This window comes from Pholis gunnellus (genome assembly GCF_910591455.1).
Source record: "Pholis gunnellus genome assembly, chromosome: 17".
Taxonomy (NCBI): domain Eukaryota; kingdom Metazoa; phylum Chordata; class Actinopteri; order Perciformes; family Pholidae; genus Pholis; species Pholis gunnellus.
Window position 1 is genome coordinate 204,709 of NC_136544.1, and position 25,295 is coordinate 230,003.

The 25,295-nt window shown below is 42.9% G+C and overlaps 2 protein-coding genes across 3 annotated transcripts; both read left to right on the forward strand.

Annotated features, from left to right (window-relative positions):
• The first annotated feature begins 3,819 nt into the window (after positions 1-3,819).
• Positions 3,820-10,466, forward strand: pex12 (peroxisomal biogenesis factor 12). 2 transcript variants are annotated; one of them, XM_079178138.1, is made up of 4 exons: positions 3,820-4,014; positions 5,341-5,468; positions 5,939-6,462; positions 9,495-10,466. In XM_079178138.1, the coding sequence occupies exons 2-4, from the start codon at positions 5,346-5,348 to the stop codon at positions 9,922-9,924; spliced, it is 1,077 nt and encodes a 358-aa protein (XP_079034264.1). In that variant the 5' UTR covers positions 3,820-4,014; positions 5,341-5,345; the 3' UTR covers positions 9,925-10,466. The 2 variants fall into 2 exon arrangements, with proteins under 2 accessions (XP_079034264.1, XP_079034265.1); XM_079178139.1 differs by having other exon boundaries at positions 5,344-5,468.
• Positions 10,467-12,048: 1,582 nt separating this feature from the next.
• Positions 12,049-24,786, forward strand: spdl1 (spindle apparatus coiled-coil protein 1; the record flags this gene model as incomplete). The annotated part of the gene is made up of 13 exons (XM_079176896.1): positions 12,049-12,210; positions 12,883-13,059; positions 14,181-14,375; positions 14,543-14,692; positions 19,272-19,370; positions 20,141-20,251; positions 20,350-20,490; positions 20,695-20,801; positions 22,012-22,132; positions 23,104-23,170; positions 23,343-23,480; positions 23,811-23,880; positions 24,623-24,786. 13 exons carry the CDS (start codon positions 12,049-12,051, stop codon positions 24,753-24,755), a joined length of 1,671 nt encoding a protein of 556 aa, XP_079033022.1. The 3' UTR covers positions 24,756-24,786.
• Positions 24,787-25,295: the final 509 nt, after the last annotated feature.

Sequence of the window (25,295 nt, forward strand, 5' to 3'; positions counted from 1 at the left end):
TCTCTGGCTGTGGATGTATAAAGAGACGTCTGTAAATCAGTAGATTTTCTTTTTGGAGGTGAATGGACTTATTTAAACAGATCGATTTAATTTCAACGAGTCACTTGACTAACGACTCACATCATTAATGACTCACATGACAAAATGTCAATGTTTACTTATAGTTAGAAAAGGGACATGAACAACAGTCTCCTGGGGGAAAAAACGTACTGTGTTTGTTTGAACAATCCACCAAGCCCTCCCTCCTGCCCCGTTTGGTTTGCATGGACGTGGGCGTGTTTACAATGGAGTTAATTGCAAGCCCAGTCCGTTCCCCCTGCAAATCCAGTTCCAGTTCCTCTGAGGAGGCTAATAGGAACATGATGATAGAAAGATGGACTTCCGTTGTACTATGATGGACGGACTGGTACCTGTTTCCAGGTATATGGTGTAAGTTGTTGTGCTCCAGTCGCAGCTCTCTGAGAGCAGATAGACTGGTCGAGAAGTCGACAGGTAGAGCTGTTAACTGGTTCCAACTGAGATCCAGCTTCTCCAGGAAGGACAAAGAGAAAAACGCCTGTAAAGAAATAAAGACAGATAGAAGCATATATTTAACTATTGCCCACATACTCCTTTCAATCTTCCCTGTCCCACTCCCTCGCACTGTGACCCAGATGGACCCGAGGTCTTCTTTTTAACGATTCTCCCTTTCTATTATTATTAATCCTTTATTTTAGCTTTCTAAAACTCCACCATCGTCACTCTTTTCCTCCATCTGGTCCCCTTTACTTTTCATTGGCCTACATGTTAATTTGTATATAGAGTGGGGAAGTGAGATCCGCATGTGGAGAGGCATTCTAATGCCAGGTGTGAACTCACGTACTTATAGCTGTCCACTTGTGAATGGACTACCCGAGCCGCATGTCAATGCAGGTGTGAACAGGGCCACTGACACTTCAACTGAAAGTTACTACTACTACTTTCCTCTCTTAAACCTCTACTGAGATATCAACTGCTGTCAATGCCTGCATATAAACTCAATAATATAATAATAACACTTCCACTTCAACCAACATTTCCAGTGCATTCATTTCTTATTTTCAACACAGCCTTTAAGCTGCTTTCATTGTTTTCACTTGAACTGACATTTCAACTTCTTACAGCATTTCCGCATCAACTAACATTTCCGTTTCATGTCTTACTCTTCAGACGACAGTTCGGCTGCTTTTCATTTTGTGTTTCATTTCAGCGCTTACATTGACACATTAACTCCTTAATTGATTCAACTTCTATACGACTTTCATAAATTTACCCTTAACATTCTTTCAAAACTTTCAAAATGTTTCCAGTGCTATTTATCAGGAATGGATCAAAAATGGACCTTTTAAAGTTCATACATCTCTTGGTTCCCACCTGTGGTTGCATTTCTTGGATCTGGCTGTTGGTCAGCACCAGCACCCGCAGGGACCAGAGCCCGGTGAAGGCTCGGGTGCCAATCTCGCTCAGATTGTTTCCTCCCAGCTCCAGCAGCCAGGTGCCGTGCGGGAGGCCCCTGGGGATGCGTTCGAACTCGCGGTCGCGGCAGTCTACCAGGTCGGCATGCTCGTAACAAATGCAGTGTTGTGGACACGTCCATGAGCAATCGACGGATGGAAAAAGGGATGGTGGGGAAAGAAAGGCAAGAAGGAAGATGAGAGGGGCCAGGAACAGGAGACACATGTTTCACCGGAAAGCGAGAGTAGATGAGGAGGGCAGCCTGGTAGTTAAAGTGTGGAACGTTGAATGAAGTAGTCAGCCTGGAAATAAGAAAGCAAGCAAAGAACAGACCTTTGACCTCAGAGCTGGTGACCTGGTGACAATCCCCATGTACTTCTGGAAGGGTGATATTGATTTGCTACCTCTTTTTTATTTGAATATGATTTCAGAATACTTTAAACCTTAAACCAAACCACCAAAGATGCTCAATATCTTGAAACTATTGTTTTTACCTCTTTACCAATAGAATGGCCCAATAAGAACACACTCGCTTCCTACGATCAAAATCATAATTTTCTTCACTCCATAACTGACTTGAATCTTTTTCATAATTGCTACAGTCCTTTTAGCAGAGGATTTGTCATCCGATTTACCCCTCCCTCCCTTCCCCATGCAAATGTAATTACATAATCACAGCCATTAAGAGCAGAGCAGCAAGGATTAAATCCAGCCGGCCTGTCTGAAATTCACACACCAACAAGGCATAAAAGCAATACTGTTATTCTGCATTTATTTCTTATTCAGCTACAGAATGAACAGCTTGTTTTTTCCTCAGAACTTCTTCCCTGTCAATGCAAATAAAAAAAACTGTTACACTCATAAAAGTGTATTTTTTTCCAGACAAAAGCTGTCAACAATTAACCCCACACAAAAACAAAGAGTAAAATCGACATCCAAAGGACACTGATGTCATTTTCGAAGTCTGGGCCTCCCTCTTCCCAACTCACCTCCTCTGCTGGTAGAGACAGACATCCCCGTGCTGTACACTTCCTCTCACGTCACTGGAGGGCAGCTCGGTAAAGACGAGCCCGGGGAGATGACGGGCAGGTAGAGAAACAAAGACAGAGTGATGATGCTCGGCGGAGATTCTCAGGGCGCGCAGCTGTGTCAGTAATCCTCTAAGCCCGTCCAATCACCAAATGTCTCCTCTGATCCACTAAACTCTGGCAGCTTTTCTGATGTTTTCATCGCCTCTCTGTCTCCCCCCCCCTCTCTCTCGTTTCCTGCTAATAACACTAGGGAGCATCCCTCCATCCATCTGTTCCACTGACTTTATTATTATATAAAGACTGTTAACCTCTTGTGAAGAGTTTGCGTGTGAATGTTTCAGAGGGTGAGGCAGACAGGCAGGGAGCCAGATGGATGACCCAACAGGAATAAAAAAGAAACAAAACCGCAGTTGATTTGCCCACAAAACGTCCATGCTGGTTCTCAGGTTGGGTTTACAACCAGGAGCTTGCCCAGGTGTGCCAGAATGTATGTTTATGGAAATAGTTTGTTTGGGGAATGTGATTCACGAAAGCTACTGACATAGTGGCCTGAAGGTGGGTCCTGATCCACAACCTTCAAGTTCCTGCTTTCAATCATCTATCTTACCTTGAATATAATACTGGAAATGTGAAAATTCTAAACCGAGGCTGGATTACCAATCGAGCAACCTGGCTCCCAGACTTTTCAGGGGGCCACAAAATCCCCAGATTTACTGCAGGTCAATTGGCTTTATAATGTTTGCAGATTTGTCAGTAAAATGTGCACCTCTAAAATTAGATATTTCACTATTTTCTAACATTTGTATTCAAAGGTAATCAATGAACAATAATGAAAATGGTGTTATGGGGAGAATATGTTGAAATAAATATTAAACTTTCAAAATTGAAATCGAGGGAAATATACGACAGCGGAAACATTATTGGGATAGTGAGATAAAAGGAAGATGCTTACATTAAATAAAAAATAAAGTATGAATGGTAAGAAGTAGTGGAAGAGAAAAAGAACAAGTATGATCATGAGTAGATTCAGATTTGCTTACAGCAACTTGAACAGTACACTTAACATCATAAACATCCCACTGGTCATTGTAATCAGTGTCAAGAAAAGGAGACAGTAGAGCACGTCCTGTTTTCAAACAGGAAGTATGAAGTGGAAAGAAGAGCGAGGACAGGCCAGGATTAAAGAAAATGTATAGCATAAAACGAGGCTGTAACAGAATAGGACGACAGTGGACGATTAACTCCACTAGGGGGCAGTAATGCATCTTAAAGGATGTATAAAAAAACAACAGAAGAAGTGGTGGTTGTTGTGGATAGTGCCAGTGCACCATGCAGCGTCGCGTGGTCATTCAATAACAGAAGAAAAAATGTCAAATTACCAGTCTCTCTGCGGGTGCTTTAGCTAGTGTTCGGAGCAACAAGCGGTGTTTTACAATCACAGCGTGATGTTAACGAAGCCGGAAACAGCAGCGACGCAGTGCTAACTTCCAGCTAACGTTAGCGCAGGAAGGTAAGTCAACGTTATGTTGTCGACATTTAAACACATTGCTGCATAACGTTACCGCTACAACCCCGTCTGTGCGTGTTATTAATACAGTTTACTGATACTAAAAGTCTCTTTGTGACTAGAGGTGCACTGTGTGTTTAACTAACGTTAGGTCAGACAACTTCCGTTAACTTCTCTCTGCTGTCCAGCTAGCTAAACATATTGAGGTGCTTTATATGAACATTCAGGGGAAACGTTATCTCACAGACTTTAATACAAGAAATTCATTTTGGGAATTGCCCATAACTTTTTAATAAAGGTTACATTTTAAAAAACAAACAAAAAAACTCGACAGGTGTTGTATTTGAAGTCACCTGCTTTGGTGAAAGCTGACATGTTGGTTAACGCTCAAGTGAATTTTGACCCTTATTCAGAACCTAACGTTACACTCTGTGTGTCAAACAGGATGTCTGAATGATCATAACGTTGCATAAATGATCATTAGGGTTTGTTTGTAACACATTTGAAAAGAAAAGTGTAAGAAACAAATTGAGAGACTAACGACCTGTTTCTGTAAAAACACTCATACTTGAAATCGTTGAGGTGTTATTCACTGTTGATACTGTACAACTGACGAGGTGTTAATGTATTTCCATAGGAAATGCATTAGGGTCATTTATTACTCATTCGTGGAAAGTTGTGGTCGTGATACAAAAACTTTATTTTCTGAAAAACTAAAAGTGGGAAAGAATTTTAAATGAAAGGATATCTAAAGAAAAAAATAAGTATGAATACATGCATACATAATATTTTTGTCACAAATGTTACCTTGCCAAGCATCCACTTTGTCTGAACAATAAAGGGATCCTTCTAAAATCCAGGTATTGTTTGCTAAAAATTTAACTGTTTAAACAAATATAACCATCTGTTTTCACGACACAAATTTTTTTTTCTAAAAGGTGCAATTCTGTTTCCTAACCCAAACAAAGATGGTGGACCAAAATCCTTGATCAAAAGGTGAACCAAAATAACCTTTGATATCAATCATATTGGCATAAATTAGGGGGATGTGTCATTTCCATCCACCTGGCAAACAAGTTAAAATCTTTTTAATTCCAAAGTGGAAGAAATAGTCTTTTATCTATTCTAGATGGTTAGATAATATAGGTGTCAAAGAGTGGTTCAATTCAAATCTTTGAGGATATGAAAACACATGGACAATAAGAACAGCAATTACAGCTTGATCTTCACGAGAAACCCCTTGCTTGGCTCTGTGAATTGAATATAATGTTGATGCATGGATGCCCTCCCTCCATAGTATTTAACAGTCCTTGCGTTGTGGTCCTGCAGCAGCCATGGCCGAATCCGGAGCCCATCTGACCTCCACGGCCGCTGCCGAGCAGCCGTCCATCTTCGAGGTCCTGGCTCAGGAGTCTCTGATGGAGGCGGTCCGGCCGGCACTGAGACACGCTGTCAAGGTGAGCGAGCGCCTTCAACCTCCGCCAACCGTCTCTTACTTTTTCTATTCATTCTTATTTTTTCTGTCAAACATTTGGATTGCATTTGTGTGGAATTGTGTGTGGAAGAACTTTCTGGTAAATGTGAGAATCTGGATTTTTGCCACTAGAGATCACTATTTTTGGGAACTTCCACGACTTTTGTTGCTTCTGAAGACTTTTTTCTTTTGCTGCATTGTACTCAAATGTATTTAATTTTATATAATAAAATTTTTGGTGTTCACAAAATTAAATAATTTATTTTTATTTTATTAGTTAATAAATGCATAGTTATTTTAATTAATTAATACTTATTTTTAATGAATTAATTATGTTTTAATTAATTAAAAATATTTATTATTTAAATGAGACAGCCTATTGATAGAACAAGCCAGAAATTGTGTTCTTCCATTAAATTGCTCTAACCAGCCCCGTGTTGGCGACCCTCTCAGGTTCTGGCAGAGTCCAACCCGTCCCGTTTCGGCATCCTGTGGCAACGATTCGACGAGCTCTACCTGCTGCTGGAGCTCCTCCTCCAGAACCACTTCCTGTCCCACTGCAGCGCCTCCTTCTCCGAGAACTTCTACGGCCTGAAGAGGGTGTGGGGGTGGCAAGGGCTTCCCGTCCGCGGGAGGCTGCGCTGGCGCTCCCTCCTCCTGCTGTGCCTGGCGCCTTACCTGCGGGCCAAGCTGGAGGCGACACTGGCGCGCCAGAGGGACGAGGAGGACTTCTCCATCCGGCTGGCGCAGACCAGGAGCCAGAGGCTGTACCGGGCGGCCGTGGCGGCGTACCCGTACGTCGGCTCCGCCTGGCAGGCCTGGGTCTTCTGCCAGCAGCTGCTCTTCGTCTTCGGAGTCGCCGGGACCCATAATCCCTTGCTGTGGCTGGCCAGGGTCAGACTGGCGCGACTTAATGCTCAGGATGTCAGGGACATGGAAATGAGGAGCAGCAAAACTGGCAACCCAGCTGGTGGGAGGTATGTGTCAGCTTAACGTTCAGTCAGTGTTAACCAATCTGTGCCCTACTCCACGTGGAGGACAATCCTTTTTTCACCTTCCTTGAGGCTCAGTCCCAGCTGTAAATATTTTTTTGGAATGGTTTCTTCTAGGGCTGAAACTAACAATTATTTTAATAATCGATTAATCTGTCGATTATTTGTTCGATTAATCGATGAATCGGATAAAAAAACAAAAAAGCATTAATTTCCAACCCTTTATTCAAAAACAGAGCTGACAAATTCACAGTGCAAAGGAGACACAAACAGGTTGTTCGAACATCCCTGAGCTGTTAAAGTAATAATACAAAATAAAAAAAATTGACTAATATCAGAGTGGGGTTCAGCGGGTTACCCACGCCTCTCGGCGAAGGGTAGACACACGCTGATCCACTCAGTGTGGCGCGCGTGCAGCCCCGGACATCTAAGGGCATCACAGACCTGTTATTGCTCAATCTCGTGCGGCTGAACGCCACTTGTCCCTCCTAAAGGTGCGTTCACACCAAACGCGATGAACGCGGCGCGAATCGCGTTCATCGCGTCCTTCGCGCCGCCGGCATCGCCGGGTACTATTTGTGTTCATTCGCGTGCATCGCGTCCGTGCCGAAAAGGGGGCGTGGCTTATCGGCCTGAAAGCTGTTCAACTGTCCGCCATCAACCGTAGAAAAATAGCCTTTATTTCTGCTCAGTACGTGTTGTGGAAGTCCCAGATATCACGGGGAACTAAACACCGTCATGTCTGGTTCATAACATAGTCCGGAGGAGCTCCGTGGATTTCATCGAGCTCACTGTGTCTAGCGAGCCACATGTCGGCTGTTTACTACAGCTGTATGAACACACAATAAACTGACTTGGCTGTGATTTAACGGCAATAAACCGACAAAAAGGGACTCCGAAATAACTACGTAATGATGCCGATTTGTACTTGTTTTATCAATGAAGCTCGGATCGATCGGTGCTAGGTTATGCTAACATTATAGCAGCTCCATCAACACTCACGATAACGTCATATAGACGTAAATACGGCAGCGTCTATTCATTGTTTGTACCATATGGTTTACACACACACATGTCTACACATAGTTTGGTCCGGTCTCTACTGATATGAGGGATCGTAGAGCTCTGGGTGAACATGGCGGCTACAGCATTTATTTTCTGATTTAGCAACGGCAGGACTTCACTGATGACGGGGAGAGCAATTCAACGCTGATTGGCTATCGCGCTGGAGCGTCACGGGATTTTTTCGCAGAAGTTCAAATATTTCAACTTCTGCGTTTCGGCGTTTTGACGCGTCAAACGCGCCGCGCCAAACGCGCTGCGCTATCGCGCCATCACGTCCATCGCGTCTGTACATAGACTTTGTATGTAATCGCGCCGCGTTCATCGCGTTTGGTGTGAACGCACCTTAAGAAGCTGGACGACGACCGCACAGGGCCGCGTAACTAGTTAGCATGCCGGAGTCTCGTTCGTTATCGGAATTGACCAGACAAATCGCTCCACCAACTAAGAACGGCCATGCACCACCACCCACAGAATGGAGAAAGAGCATCAACCTGTCAATCTTTTCCGTGTCCCTCTTAATCATGGCCCCAGTTCAGAGAAAAACCCACAAAATAGAACCGGAGTCCTATTCCATTATTCCTAGCTGCGGTATTCAGGCGACCGGGCATGCTTTGAACACTCTAATTTTTTTCAAAGTAAACGCTTCGGACCCCGCGGGGCACTCGGTAATGCTGTGTTCGGAGTCCCTTTTTGTTGGTTTATTGCCGTTAAATCACAGCCAAATCTGTTTATTTTGTCTTCATACAGCTGTAGTAAACAGCCGACGTGTGGCTCGCTAGACACAGTGAGCTTGATGAAATCCACGGAGCTCCTCCGGACTATGTTATGAACCAGACATGACGGCGTTTAGTTCTCCGTGATATCTGGGACTTCCACAACACGTACTAAGCAGAAATAGAGGTTATTTTTTCCATGGTTGATGTCGGACAGTTGAACGGCTTGCAGGCCGATAAGTCGCGCCCCCTCTCCGGCGCGGCCAGCGCGATTCACGCGAATGAACACAAATAGTCCCCGGCGAGGACGGCGGCGTGAATGGCATGATTAACGCGATTCGCGCCGCGTTCATACGGCATTAAGAGCATCGAGGGGGCGCCGAGAGGCAAACATCTCCGCGATTTATTGAGTGGCGTAATAATCGAACGAATCGATAATGAAATTCGTTGCCAACTCTTTTAATAATCGATTTTTAGCGATTTTATCAATTCGTTGTTGCAGCCCTAGTTTCTACTGACTACTGACACTTGATAACTTCTTGTTAGGTTTTGTCGGCTGATATCCAACAGCAGGACTAGAAGCTCTGTGGTGTGAAGTTCTTCTTTTTACTCTTTGCTCACATTTTTGGGAATGAAACATGTCCACAGATGGAGCAGAACAGACTGCCTTGTATTGTTAGCGGGGCTTTGATTATAGTAATGAACAAATCTGAAGAACGTGCACCTAGGGATGGGTATCGTTAGGATTTTATTGATATTAGTACTCTTATCCGTTCTTATTGATTAGTTTGTGAGAAAAGACGATTCATTAAGAAAATAATCGACAATGCTTTATTATTCTTGTATGTAAACAAATAGTCTTTCTTGAGCAGCAACACAAGAAGTTCCAAAATCTTTAAAAGACATTTGCAGCTAAACAATTCATTTATTAGCCTATTCTTATGATCAAACTCCGTATGACATCACTAATGTTACCTGCAGTGGACGAGGATGGACGGCTGCTCCACAAACCGTAAGACACAGAAAAACTGAGCATTTCTGCAGATTAATGTTCTGTGTTCTCACCACATATTGTGATAAACTGCTGGTGTTAGCTCCGTTGCAATAGAAAAGCCCACAGAAGAAAGTAAGAGAAGTTAAAGTCAGGAAAATGTTTAATACGTGCTCTTGCATGAGTCCCAATTTCAGACAAAGCTCTTGAATTCATCACCCACAATGCATTGTTCTCCCATTTTGCAGCCTGGCGCAGAGAGCGTGGCGGTTGATGTCGCAGGCGGCGCACGGTGCGGCCGTGTCCCTCTCCAGCTCCCTCTCGCTGGGCGTCTTCTTCCTGCAGTTCCTGGAGTGGTGGTACTCCTCGGACAACCAGAGCACCGTGAAGAGCCTCACCTCCCTGCCCGCTCCCCCGCCCCCACTCCACCTGCGGCGGGAGCGGAGCGGGCGGGACTCCCCGGCCGACCGCGGCGAGGAAGCTCCGCCCGGCGCCGACAGCAGGGACTGTCTGCTGTGCCGTGGGCTTCGCTCCAACGCCACAGTGCTGTCCACCTCCGGCTTCGTCTTCTGCTACCGCTGCGTCTACACGTACGTGAAAGCCAACCGCCGCTGCCCGGTCACCGGCTACCCCACCGAGCCTCAACACCTCATCAAGATCTACTCCCCGGAGAGTTAGTATGTCTCCTCACCACGTATTCAAGTTTACTCTCCGAAATACAAACTCTTCCAGAGAGAAAGGAAGTGGCCTTTTTTTTTCTTTTCTTTTCTTTTTTTTTAAATAACTCATTCATAATTCATTCAATAATTAGTTTCCCTCTGTTGAGATACTTTGTTTTTCTTTTGTATAAAATGGGCTCTGCGATGTACATACTGTTAATACATATTTCACTGATACCATCTGATTTATATGTGATGCTGCAATTCTGTCTTATAAATAAAAAGTTCTGAAATTGTTTCCACAGTGGTATTAAGGTTATTGAATTTTATTTTATTTTTTTGTAGTAAATGTACAATTGTATTTGTTCAGCATCCCAAACTCTACTCCATATGGTGATTAAATGGTGAGGACATGTTAGCGGCTAAGCTAGCTATTTGCAAGTTGGTGATTGGATGGCTGAAGTTTGTACATTCAGTTTTTCTTTTTTTAAAGGATGATTACAAAAGTTAACATTTAGTTTCAACTACTTTTGTAAAAAAAAAATCAAAATAAATTGGAGTTGCACCTAATGATTATTTTAATTTTTTCTTGAGTCGTTTATTTTTCTCAGTTCATCGTTTGGTTCATAAAATGTCAAAATAGTAAGAAAAGAAAACTGACCAACAAAGATGTTAACGAAGAGCAATAGAGCAGAAACAAGTGGTTTAATAACCACAGATTAGAACCACAGATTTAGTCCCTGCACACAAATATCTCTTAGAGATGACAAAAAATATATATGGATATCGTGGATTTTTCGGTTGACATCACTTCACACCTGAATGAACAGAATTTAAAGCTGCAGTGTGAGGACGATTCAGTTAAATTCATTTTTCTCAAATCTGTTATTTTAAGTCACATTTTTCAAAAGCGTTCTGTTAGATAATTTATCCTTAAATGCAGCACTTATTTTACTTGAAATTAGAGAAGAACATTTGTTTATTATTAGAGTATGTATTATTTATAATTCATTCAGTTCAATTTGAAAACTGACAAATATTGAGATAATATTCAATCGAACTTTCTTTATTTGATTTGACAGTCAGTTGTACAAATGATTCAACTGTTGGCTACTTCAATATATAAGGGACTAAATCATAGCGCAAGTTAGACATTGTGATGTTCTGGACCTTTATTTATCCTTGTACTATACTATGACTTTAATCAACATGCTGTGCTGTGACTTTATTCAACATGCTATACTATGATTTATTTATCATTGGCCCCTGCTGAGCCAATCAGGGCACGTCAAGCCACGTCTCGCGATAGTTCACGGGAGCTGAATTCAAACCTGAAGCGGTTTGAACTGATCGGTGGCAAGGTAACGTTGGGCAACTAACGTTAAATGCATTACTTTGTTATACTTATAGCCATTGTCTTTACCAATTGAACAAATGATCAGAGTTACTTGGTCACCCTTCTCAAGGGACTTTCTCGTGTGAACAGTGTTCTGTCTGATGAAAAACGAGCCGGGGAAGTAGTTCAAGCGCCATTGTTGTTGTTGAAATGATTAACGTTAGCTAACGCTAATGCTATAGCGTTAACGATTATTAGCTTTTTGGTCCTTATACCTGCCGGTGTCGTTGTGTTACTTAGCTAGTGGTGCTAACGTAGTGCTATCTAGGAGTCGGTGACCATGTAGCTAGCTTATGTGTGGGTTTTTCACTTGACGGCGCTAACTACCGTATTTAACGTGCAGTTAATAGGACACAACGTTCGCTACACACAGCATGTGTAACGTTAACGTTCATTGGATAAACGCTTCAGCATCTGTGTGCTGCAGACACCCCCCCCCCCCCCCCGGTCTTTGCACCCTCTCCACAGGAACACTACCATCCGATCTATGAAAGATAAAACACAATACAAATACCGTCAACATTTAAATATAAATATTACACTGAGTTCACCAAAATGACTAAAAAAGCTCAACTCTAAAATAATAAATATGTAATATATCTCACCAAAGTGGTAACTGCTATCCTCGAATATGACAAATCCACAAAATCATTCCCTTTAATTTGTGAGGCCCGTGCTGGGTTGTACAGCACTGCACTGGAAGCACAAAGGTTTTACAAACCTCCCTATCCACTCACCACTCAACAGATGGCAGCAGAAGAGGAGATGCAGCGCCTGAGGAGCCAGCTGTGGGAGAAGGAGGAGCAGGTCCAGCAGGCCGCCCGAGCTGGTCTGGATCTCCTCAACCAGCAGATGGAAATGCAGACCAGACTGGACGAACAGAGGGTGGAGATGACCAACGCTCTGGAGGTATGACGCCCGCACCACAGAGGCTCAATTTAGCCAAATCGGACAAAATGACACAACTAACGGTAGTTGCTGCTTTGCAACCACCAGAACAGAACTGTTAACAGTCGAACATTCTCTTCTGATCTTTTTATTAAACGTTTAACATGCAGTAGGCATACGATGCAGGCACAAACTGACCTAACTAGGAGATTACTACATAATTGACTAAGACAGGACGGCCATGCATTGTGCTTCATGAATGCATCCCTTTCAAACAATATAGAGTCTCAGGTGCTTTTTGCCTTTTGAAATAAGGATATGGGATATAGACATATTTATATATATATATATATATATACTAAAGTAACTACAGTAATTTAATTAGAAAAGGAGTAGAATTTATCAATATTTAGAACAACATATTGTTTCTAGAGAATACCAGTGATGTTTTCAACAGCAAGGTCACTATATAAACTGGAAACAAATCTAAAATGTAATTAAAATGAATATTATTATCCACTCCTACTGGTCTGACTCATTGGTTCTAGTCCTTTGCACTGGTGTGCTCACTTAGTTTCCCACATCAGCACACCAATGCTTGCACTGTACAGCCTTGGAGCGCTGCTTGCAGGTCGGTCTGTGGATTACTCTGAATTGTTTCAAACCTCCTATACCCGTTTTTATTTGTCAAAGACCCTCGAGCAAGAGAAGTACTCCCTTCAGAAGGAAGTGGAGTTAAAGACCCGGATGCTGAACTCGCTGCAGTCAGACCTCGACTGTGTGAAGAACCAGCAGACACGGCAGCTCGAGGACCAACAAATGCACCTGGAGAGGAGCCACAGCACAGCGTTCAAGGAGCTCAACAAGAAGGTACAACAAGCTGCGGTCTGGTCTGGTCTTCACTGCAGACGTTATTAAAGGTCATAGTACGAAAAGCACAGGTGTTGCTGATGACATTGATGATGGCTCACTGTCATGCTTTACTGGCACACTTGGCGATAGTAGAGCCATCATTAGTGTTGTATACGCCACTGCGTTTTCTTTGAAATCAGCACTACTCCTTTTTAATGCTGCGTTCACACCATACGCAGAGCAAGTTTGCGCCTTGCGTTACTCGTGCAAATTTGATCGCGGGAGTGTACATTTGCAGAGAGGAGGAGGAGGAGGAGGAGGAGGAGGAGGAGGAGATAACGACATAATGATACAGATTTGTATAAAGTTTGGAGAGAGAGAGAGAGAGAGAGAGAGAGAGAGAGAGAGAGAGAGAGAGAGAGAGAGAGAGAGAGAGAGAGAGAGAGAGAGAGAGAGAGAGAGAGAGAGAGAGAGAGAGAGAGAGAGAGAGAGAGAGAGAGAGAGAGATTTGTGAGGCTGGTGGGTGGACCGTTGACACTCTAGCGTGCTCAATCAAATGACAACTGTGTGCTCTTGAATGTTAAGCGCAGGTGCACCACCTTGAGAGAACCTGGTGCTGTTGTAAACAATTGTGTGCTCTTGATTTAGCAGTGGTGGAATGTAACTAAGTACATTTAAGTATTGTACTTAAGTAACATTTTGAGGTACTTGTAGCCTACTTTAGAAGAGTATTTCCATTTCATGTCATTTTACACTACCAGTCCACTACATCTCAGAGAGAAATATATTTGTAACCTCACTACATTCATTTGACAATATTAGTTACTAGTTAGGCTACTTTGCAGATTCGCACTCTTTCTAGAAACTATAAATGAACTAATATATGATTTATTATACTATGATTTATTAAGTAGTATATGGCCTAATTATTAAGGAAATAAAGTAGTTAAAATTAGCTCCAACTTAACCAGCTGCAACATTTTGAATGCAGAACGTAAACTTGTATTATTTTCGGTTGATTATGATCCCATGATGGGCTAAAAGCGACTTTGTCGGGCCGCCACAGTCGAGGTAATTAACAGCAAACATTGTGATCCCCGTGGTGTTGCCGAACACGTTTCTCCTGTGTGTTGTCCCAGATGCTGAGTTTGCAGTCCACCCTGGAGGAATCCCAGCTGAGTGAGCAACAGCTGAAACACAAACTCGAGGTGCAGACCGAGACTCTGAATAACAAGACGGAGGAGCTGCGAGGTTTAAGCGAACACAACCAGAGCTCCATGACGTCTGAGATGATGGAGGTGCAGATGAAGATCATGGAGCTGGAGAGCATTATGGTGAGCGGGAGCAGAGCTGGAAACCAGGTTTATCTGGAGTTGATCTGTTTTTGTACCGTTATTCAGTGAGAATGTAATCCTAATCGCCTACATTCTGCAGCCTTAAACTTCTTGTACTGTAATCTGCTGCTCTTTCCGATCCTGTATTAATGAGTCCCATCTACCAGGTGGAGTCAGACCAGACGCTAAAGGAGTCTCGGTACAAAGAGCAGCAGCTGGAGCTGACCAGTAGCAGCCTGCAGCGCCGCCTGGAGCAAAGCACTGAGGAGAAAGAGGAGCGGGAGAAGGAGGCTGTTTCCTGGTTCACTGCATTGCAGGTAAACGCACATCAGCTGTGCTCGTGTGCACGTTGATATGCTTTAGGCCATCAGGTCTGATCAACACAGGCCGCTGAAGGTTGATTCCAACATTGACTGGACTGCCGACGGTCAATACTTGATGTCTTAAAATGGTGTTGGACCTCGGTACACCCCTGGATTTTATAGCTACCTCGTCATCGTCCTCACTTCAGTCGCTTTAGAGGAAACGATGACAAGCTAAACCTTCTCTACTCTCCCGTTGCACTTCAAAGCAGTTTCAAAAGCAAAGTTTCTGCATTTACAGCCCGTTACCTATACTCTGACAATCATCAGGTCAGAGGAAGTTAAACCCAATATTCACTGATTCACTTATATTTTCCATTCAGTCAACATAGAAGCACATATGATTACATACAGTGGGTACGGAAAGTATTCAGACCCCTTTAAAATGTTCACTCTTTGTTTCATTGCAGCCATTTGCTAAAATCAAAAAAGTACATTTTATTTCTCATTAATGTACACTCAGCACCCCATCTTGACAGAAAAAAAGAGAAATGTAGACATTTTTGCAAATTTATTCAAAAAGAAAAACTGAAATATAGGGCTGCAACTAACGATCGATTAATCTGTCGATTATTTGTTCGATTAATCAGATCAAAAAAGCATTCATTTCCAACCCTTTAATCAAAAACAGAACTGACAGTGCACATTCACAGTGCAACACATCTTCACAAAGTGCACAAACAGGTTGCTCGAACATCCCTGAGCTGTTAAAGTCATTATTTAAAAAAATAAATGGACTAATATCAGGAGTGGGGTTCAGCGGGTTTACCCACGCCTCTCATTGAAGGGTAGACACGCGCTGATCCATCAGTGTGGCGCGCGTGCAACCCCGGACATCTAAGGGCATCACAGACCTGTTGCTCAATCTCGTGAGGCTGAACGCCACTTGTCCCTCTAAGCGTGCATCACACCAAATGCACGCCGCGTTCATCGCGCTGGACGCGCCGGAGAGGGGGCGTGGCTTATCGGCCTGAAAGCCGTTCAACTGTCCGCCATTAACCGTGGAAAAAATCACCTCTATTTCTGCTTAGTATGTGTTGTGGAAGTCCCAGATATCTCCGGCGCGTCCAGCGTGATGCACGTGAATGAACACAAATAGTCCCCGGTGATACCGGCGGCGCGAATGACGCGATGAATGAGATTCACGCCGCGTTCATCGCGTTTGATGTGAACACACCTAAAGAAGTTGGACGGCGACCGCACGAGGCCGCGTAACTAGTTAGCATGCCGGAGTCTCGTTCGTTATCGGAATGAACCAGACAAATCGCTGCACCAACTAAGAACGGCCATGCACCACCACCCACAGAATGGAGAAAGAGCATCAACCTGTCAATCCTCTCCGTGTACGGGCCGGGTGAGGTTTCCCCGGCCGTCCCTCTTAATCATGGCCCCAGTTCAGAGAAAAACCCACAAAATAGAACCTGTAGCCACACTGGTCATAAAGAGTCCACGATTCTTCCTGATGTTCACGTTTATTATTGTCCTCTCATGGAACACCGGGAACACACAAAACAGCTTCATGTACAAACAACAAAGAAACAAATACTCTGTCTCTCATCACCTACAAGTATAACAGTACTTTAATGAGTGAACTGAATAAACGTCACCGTGTTCTGGTAGACCAGCAGTATAATATCAGACGGGGAAGAAAAAGTTCGCTGTTTTCTCCCGCCATTTCTCATCTTTCTGAGCTCCCCTTAACTTCCGGTTTAATGGTCACGTTACAAAAACAAAAGCTCGTCTATCATAAGTAAAACAACTGCAAAACGGTTACGAGTTTAACACAAGGTACCCAAAATGGCAGTAAATGTAATTATTATAATTGCAGAAATAAACAAAAAATAATACAAATCGCGTAAATCAACTTCCGGTGTTGTCATGGCAACGTTTATACGCCCGTCAGCTACAGAACCGAAGTCCTGTTCCGTTATTCCGAGCTACTGTGAACACTCACACATCTCCGCGACTTGTTGAGTGGCGTAATAATCGCGCGACACAACGAATCGATAATGAAATTCGTTGCCAACTCTTTTAATAATCGATTTTATCGTTTCTTTGTTGCAGCCCTACTGAAATATCACATGGTCATAAGTATTCAGACCCTTTGCTCAGTATTGAGTAGAAGCACCCTTTTGAGCTAGTACAGCCATGAGTCTTCTTGCGAATGATGCAACAAGTTTTTCACACCTGGATTTGGGGATCCTCTGCCATTCTTCCTTGCAGATCCTCTTCAGTTTCGTCAGGTTGGATGGTGAACGTTGGTGGACAGACATTTTCAGGTCTCTCCAGAGATGCTCAATTGGGTTTAGGTCAGGGCTCTGGCTGGGCCAGTCAAGAATGGTCACAGAGTTGTTCCGAAGCCACTCCTTTGTTATTTTAGCTGTGTGCTTAGGGTCATTGTCTTGTTGGAAGGTGAACCTTCGGCCCAGTCTGAGGTCCAGAGCACTCTGGAAGAGGTTTTCTTCCAGGATATCTCTGTATTTGGCCGCATTCATCTTTCCTTCAATTGCAACCAGTCGTCCTGTCCCTGCAGCTGAAAAACACCCCATAGCATGATGCTGCCACCACCATGTTTCACTGTTGGGATTGTATTGGGCAGGTGATGAGCAGTGCCTGGTTTTCTCCACACATACCGCTTAGAATTAACGCCAAAAAGTTCAATCTTGGTCTCATCAGACCAGAGAATCTTATTTCTCATAGTCTGGGAGTCCTTCTGTGTTTTTTGGCAAACTCTATGCGGGCTTTCATATGTTTTGCACTGAGGAGAGGCTTCCGTCGGGCCACTCTGCCATAAAGCCCCGACTGGTGGAGGGCTGCAGTGATAGTTGACTTTTTGGAACTTTCTCCCATCTCCCTACTGCATCTCTGGAGCTCAGCCACAGTGATCTTTGGGTTCTTCTTTACCTCTCTCACCAAGGCTCTTCTCCCACGATTGCTCAGTTTGGCTGGACGGCCATGTCTAGGAAGAGTTCTGGTTGTCCCAAACTTCTTCCATTTAAGGATTATGGAGGCCACTGTGCTCTTAGGAACCTTGAGTGCTGCAGAAATTCTTTTGTAACCTTGGTCAGATCTGTGCCTTGCCACAATTCTGTCTCTGAGCTCCTTGGGCAGTTCCTTCGACCTCATGATTCTCATTTGCTCTGACATGCACTGTGAGCTGTAAGGTCTTATATAGACAGGTGTGTGCCTTTCCTAATCAAGTCCAATCAGTTTAATTAAACACAGCTGGACTCCAATGAAGGAGTAGAACCATCTCAAGGAGGATCAGAAGAAATGGACAGCATGTGAGTTAAATATGAGTGTCACAGCAAAGGGTCTGAATACTTATGACCATGTGATATTTCAGTTTTTCTTTTTTAATAAATTTGCAAAGTTTTCTACATTTCTGTTTTTTTCTGTCAAGATGGGGTGCTGAGTGTACATTAATGAGAAATAAAATGAACTTTTTTGATTTTAGCAAATGGCTGCAATGAAACAAAGAGTGAAAAATGTAAAGGTGTCTGAATACTTTCCGTACCCACTGTGTGTGTTGAGGCTGAAGCTACTGGAGGAATCGCAAGGCCGCTGCTGTGTTTACTTCTTTCTGCGCAGGCGCATCATAAAGTAACTCGATCCGGTCCAAATTCAAAACGGTATTTAATTAAACGATGAAAACTGTAAACTGATGATGACAATTACAATCTAAAATACACTATCGATAGTATGCATCTCGAGAGCAGAGACCACGTGCAACTCCACTCACAGGTCCGACCTAGTCGGGTTCTGAAAAACGAAGTGCCATGGCCTCCCGCACGCTCTCTCAAACATTCCTTTTATGTCCTTTGATGGTCGTAAAGTGTCCGAAATCTGTCGTAAAACACAAAGGCCGTCTTCTGGGGTCAGTGATTGGCTTCCAATCGCTCTGACCCCTCCTTCATCGATCCACTGCTCATCTCTGTGGCTGGGCTCCTTGTGACATCACCTCTGACATCACCTCTGACCTGCGACCGCATGGTGTTACCCAGGAGTCCTCTCTGTTGTTTTATGGCAGTCTGCTTCTCATCAGTTGTCTCCGAAAAGCCTCGCCTTCAATTCCTTAACTTTCCCTGATGGCTATTCTTCAGTGTTTAAATCCTCCAGTGATTATGCTTTCATGATTTCAATACATTCAATATGTCAATATACTGTAACCTATAACATCCTTCATGTAAACATATTACAAACATATAATTCATCCTTTAGTAAATATTTTGTGACTAACATATTTTACCTTTTTTTATTATTGTGACACCTCTAATCACCACTAAGGGTGTTATAAATTCTACTAAATAATGCTTTTAATTCTTAAATTCTCCACATATGTAGAAGACCAGAGAGATCGGTTTTGGGTGTAGTGTGTCTCAGACGTTTTTGGTGGATACCTCAACACTGTACACTACGTGAAATGATCTCTCCCTTCATCAGAGTGTAGCCGGATCACTTACTGCGAATACATGTGAACACACGGTCTGTATGCTCATGCTGTACGTCTTTGCGTCTCTCTCTGTCTCCGCAGAAATCTCGCGATGCGAACCGAGACCTCCAGATCCAATTGGACCAGGTTCTGCAGCAGGCCCAAGATCCCAACAGCAAAGGGAACTCTCTGTTCGCAGAGGTAAAAACCAAACTGAGCTGCCAATGATGGAACAGCAAGGAAGGCTTTGTCTTTGGTGACGTAGAAAACTAAATAGCTTAAAGCGTAGTAGAGCAGGGTCGTCCTGCAATCAGAGGATCGGCGGTTCGATCCCAGCTTCGCTAGTCCATGTCCATGTGTCCTTGGGCAACAATTTCACAACAGAAGAGCCTTCTTGTTCCTCTGGCCCCGTGACGGTAAACCTCAGATTGATGTAGCTAGCCTGCTAACGTCTTTTTAGTTTTGCTAGAAGTTGCACCGCTAAGCGGCTCAACTGACGACTGCTCTCCAGCTTTTAAAGGTTCGTCTGTCTCTGAACTTTCATTGTCAGCATTTCATTGTAGCTGTTTCAAAACTCTACTCAATCTTTTTTTTAATTAACGGCCGAGGAGTCTGAATCTGTCTGCAATTAGCTAATGCTAACGTTGCTAGTTTATGCTAACTCTTATGGACAGGAGCGGCAGAGTCTTTGGTGTCTTTGAAGAGAGCGTACATTAATCAGTTCTCGTGAAGGCTGTGTGATTAATACCTCCAACTTCCACTTCAGAAAGGCTTGAGCCGTTTAAAGTAACATCTTAAAATCTTCTACACGGTCTCAATATTTCCAAATTGACAATAATTCTCTGTAACTTCAACGTTATACCGTTAAGAACATCATCGTGCGCCGAAATATTTTGGCACACAAGGTAAGCTAGTTTATTTAAGACCCCATGTAAATCAGTGTGCACAATGTTGTGTTTTTTCTGCTGCAGTTGGAGGATAAGCGTGCTCAGATGGAGAGACAGCTCATCAGTATGAAGGTCCAGTATCTGTCTCTGCAGAAACAACACGCCTTCAGCAAACAGCAGCTGCAGCGCATGAAGGTACCGTGTGTTGTGCAGTGCACTTTGACGAATACACCGGCTATGAACAATGTCCCGTGTGCTTGTAACTTGAATGACGGACTGGACGTCTTGTGCAGGTCCAGATAGCCACTCTGATGCAGCTCCAGGGTTCCAGGGCTGATCCCGCTCAGCTGGAGAGACTCCAGTCCATGCTCTCTGAGAAAAATGGAGAGATCCAGTACCTCATCACTAAACTGCAGAGACTTGAGAAGGTAGAGGTGAGCTCCTAAAACCTAGAAGTCTTATATACCAGAAGTGGAAATACAATGTACAGATGCTGTGCAGAACTTCTGGAGAGATTTAAGCTTCATCAACAACAAAGTATTTATAAAAGTGTCTTAATGATAACACAAATTCTGTTTAATAGAATCTATTATCTGAAACCTGGATTATTATTACATTATTATTACATGTGCGTGTAGATGATGTTGAAGTCTCAGCCAGCCAATCCGGCTCCAGCAGAAGGTGGTGACGGCCGAGATGAAACCTACTACACTGACCTGCTCAAAATGAAGCTCAACAACTCTGTGTGAGTTCACCTCTGCGTGCCTCAAGTCATTCGGGTTGAACTGCACCTTACTTTATCAAACAGTTTGGTTTATTACATCTATGATTCAGCAGTCACATTTAAAGCTACCAAAACTGTTCAACGCTTAAAGTCCACTGTAGTCTGGTAAACCTTTTTTCATGAATTGCCACAAAGAAGAGGATGGCAGAGACGACACACACAAGACTACTAGTCACTACAGATATGGTATACACTATGCAATTCCAACATTTTGGACCAAACGTTACCACGTGACTGTCGCTGTAAAACAAACCGACTCACGGGATCCAATCTACTCACACAGTACGGAAACATGTGGCCTTTGACGGGTCTTGTTTTTATGTAGGTTACTGCAGCAATGGTGTCTTTAATTACATTGTACAGCTGTCATACAGTGTGCACATTGTGCCGATCCCCGTACAGTTCTCCCATTTCAGACTAAAGTCAGTGTCCATGATTTTGAACAATTCATCTGCAGTGGTTAATAATATTCACTTGCAACAGAAACACAGAATATAGGATAAACAGAGGAAAGTAAAAAAAAAAAAAGATATAGTAACAGACATGTTAATGAAGGCCAAAGACTTATGATAACATTGTTTTACCTTAGTTTCATGTCTTTTCAATGTAATTTAGAGCTTTTCTGTATCACCAGCAGAAACAATGCTAGTATGCTGATATTTCGAGCTATCTAATGTTACAATATTGTGTTACGGCTGATTCCCAAGTCCAGCAGCTAAGTTGCAGCATTTGTTGCCTCACCTCTGGCAGGGTAGGAGCACGGGTTGCTAGCCATCACTATTCTGTCATTACATGAAGCTCATCACGTCTGTTTACCTAAACGCCATCGGAGTCTCGAAGAGTTTTTCCCTTTTCATGATCTCAACCACTACATTATTTTTTAACAAAAAAAGGGATGTAAAAGGGATTGGCCTTAAGACATGGAAAGTCTCTGAACTTCTCACAATATTTCAGTCACAGTTGGAATGAGTCATCTCAGATAAAGTTCTGTGTTAATGGTTAGAGAAGTGTCTGTATTTTTGACACTATTGAAATCCTACCATCGGGATTTCTAAATACCCTTTTAAAACATAACACCCCAAACCTAGAGCAGTGATTTGAAACTATATGGTGGCACTGGAACCAACTTGAATAAGCTGGTTAACCTGAACTCTTCGGTGTGCGTGGTCAGTAAGGATGCAGAGCGTCTGGGAGATGAGCTCTCCCTGCAGAGGATGAAGTCTTTGTCGGAGAGCCAGAGAGCTTTAGAGCTGGAGAGGAAGCTCTTCTCATCGGAGCGTCTTCTCAAACAGGTAACGGCTCTGCCTGCATACATTCTGAACCCTACGCTCACTGAGCAATGCAACTGGAAGCAACACTAACTAGTACCATCCAATAGATATTGATTCAAATCAAAATTAAGAAGAAAAAAAATGTTTTCTTTTTTATAATAAAACAAATTCAGGTACATTTTTATATTTTTTTTCCCAGAATCATTTTTGTAAGTTCTTTTTTTTTCATTTGTAAAAACAGGTGAAACCCCCTTTAGTCAGATCATTGTGTGTTTGTTGTAATACTCATGTCGGCCACAAGAGGCGGAAGTACGCCACTACACGTTCTAAATAGGACTACATGCGTTCATGTTTTCTTCCAGGCCAGTTTAATTTACAAAACTTGCTAACACACGTTATATGTATCTTGTGTTTAAAGAGCACGGCAAAATCCTATTCAAACCATAGGCTAGTTGTGCACTTCAGTCTCTTGTTAGCCAAAATGTATGTTGCAACACAACACCTTTATCCTTACAGAAATAAAATCACATGAAAAAAAGGAGTTTGCAACAAAAATTTAGATGAGACTTTGAAAATGGATTACCAGAAATGTTTCCTTATCACTTGACCCTCTAGGCTTCTGTAGTCTAAAGTAGTAAACTGCAAAGAGAGGGATTTCCAAAAGGAGAGAGGGCAGCGTTGTACTTCAGTGAACTGTGAGCACATGTTTGAGTCCTCCGCAGCACAGTGAACATGTTTAGTTCAGTCTGTTCTGTCTGCTAGATACACAAAGATCCATGATATGATTATTACAAAGCACAACCACTGAAACATGGTAACTTGGGAAGTGTCTGAAGTAATGATGCCCGTCCAGCACTGCTTCAGCTCTAAGTTGCAGCACTAAGTTGTAGTTGGTGACTATGGTAGCTGTTAACGATGATGAACTAACCGCGAGATGCAAACATAACCGTGAGTTACAGAAACACTTTGTATATTTCTGTTCCCTGCTGCAGACTCAGAGCGACAAGATAAGACTGCAGCTACGAGTAGAAGAGCTGCAGCACAAGTATGAACTGGAAGGTAATGAGATGAACACGAAACCCATTTCTGCTCATTGGTCACGACCTACACGTCTCTGGTGTTTATGGACAGAACGTTAGAGACCGGTTGCTTGTAATGACATGGATGCACGTACATTTTGTGTTATTGTACGACTGTGACATTGCTGCCTCTTGCAATATTTTGTCTCTAGATGCCAAAAAGCATGTGATCAAGAAGAGAAGGAGAGAGAAGTTCCCTGTGGACACCTTACTCTCCTCTGATGTCACAAAGACTGCCCATCCTGAGGCGGACTCTCATCGTACGGCTAAGGCAGTGAGCTTTGCACAAGGTGTGTTCGCTGGAGTTAGTGCTGCAGGAGGGAAATGTGGATTAGAATTGAGTGCAGTCGCTCTACATAAAAGAACACACAGTACACATTGAAGTGGGGTTGTATGAGGTACTTATCCACAGTCAGTGTATCACCTACCAGTTCAGAGAAACAGACAGGAGTACCAGCATGGGGGCAAAGCAGTGTGCTGCAGCAGCCAAATACATTAAAAAAAGTCTATCAATTCAAGTGTACGCTACATTTAGAATGTTTTCCCACACTATACACTATATATGTTCTGTGATGTGGTAGCACCGTTAATCACTTTGCCATTTTGTGTTTTTGGTTCAGAGCCTGAGGCACCACCTGCCAAGTGTGTGAAGATCGGTGGAGAAGAGCCTGTTGCCATTCCCAACCCCAGGTCAGTCCATCTGCCGGGTGTCGGGTCCTTTTGTGGCCTTTGAAGCGTACAGAACACTTAGATAAGTTCAACATCAGGCTTTAGTGTGCTGCTGATTCTGTAAGAAGCTATTTGTAGGTTTCTGTGTTTCACGTCTGCTCACCTCAGAGACACCAGTGAGGTCCGCCTCATTTCCCTCCAAGAACTTTGACTTCACGATGACTCTAGCTACTCTCTCTACACACACAACACATCATCGTCATACTTAGCAAAACACGCAAGCACCTGTTGTTTATCGACAGCTATTTGAAACATTAACATTGACATTAACATCTCAATTTCCCCAAATTACAACGCAACAAATTAAAGCCAAATAAAGGCTTATGAAATCAAACGTGACGTATAAATGCCGCCACTCCACATGTGGCACACAGTTTGAAGTACTTGCCTAAGTCAGTCTTGGGTGGAACAAAGTTTCTCATTTGACAGCTTCAGCTCCTCCGTCCTCGCTTGGAGGAGCTGAGGCGTGAGGAAGAGTGTGTGTGTGTGTGTCCTTGTGCGCATGATGAAAGTGAACAGGGACCCACATAGGGACGGGACATGCTGGTCCTTATGTTTGGTTCTTTATTGATGCTCTTATTGGTTCTTTTTGCATTACAAAGTCATGAAGAATAATACAAAATAATTAATTCCGAACAGTATTAGAATTTATTAATATTTTAAGATCAAACTAAATTGATGGGGTGGTGTGTGTGGTCCTCAGCTCTCCTGTGACTGTATCCAAAGACGAGGAGATAGAGGACAAGATAGAAGAGAGAAGAAAGCAACAAAGAACAGTGGAGGTGATCCATGTCGGCTCCCACAGCACTATGGAGAACCAGTGTGCTCAGCAGTAGTGTGTGTGTGTGTGTGTGTGTGTGTGTGTGTGTGTGTGTGTGTGTGTGTGTGTGTGTGTGTGTGTGTGTGTGTGTGTGTGTGTGTGTGTGTGTGTGTGTGTGTGTGTGTGTGTGTGTGTGTGTGTGTGTGTGTGTGTGTGTGTGTGTGTACACATTGCTTTCATTGAAATATATTTTCTATTTCATAATATTTCCATTCTTTCTTCTGCTGACTTCACTGTATTTGTTCTATACTGTCAATGTATTTAAATCTTACTGTATTAAAAGTTGTTTGCATGATACAGTATTCTGTGTTCAGTTCTCCAAAACACATTAACATTAATCTGTTGACTTCAATTCCCTGTTAAGATTGAAATAATAAGAGTTACCTTAAATACATTCCATGGTGATGTGTAGTTTGGGCTACTTGAAATTGCAATGAATTATATTGAAACATAATATATATATATATATATATATATATATATAATCTCTGTCACCTACTCTGCTTAATAAAAATTATTAAAAACTGAAGTTGTGTGTGAATATGTATTCACCTCC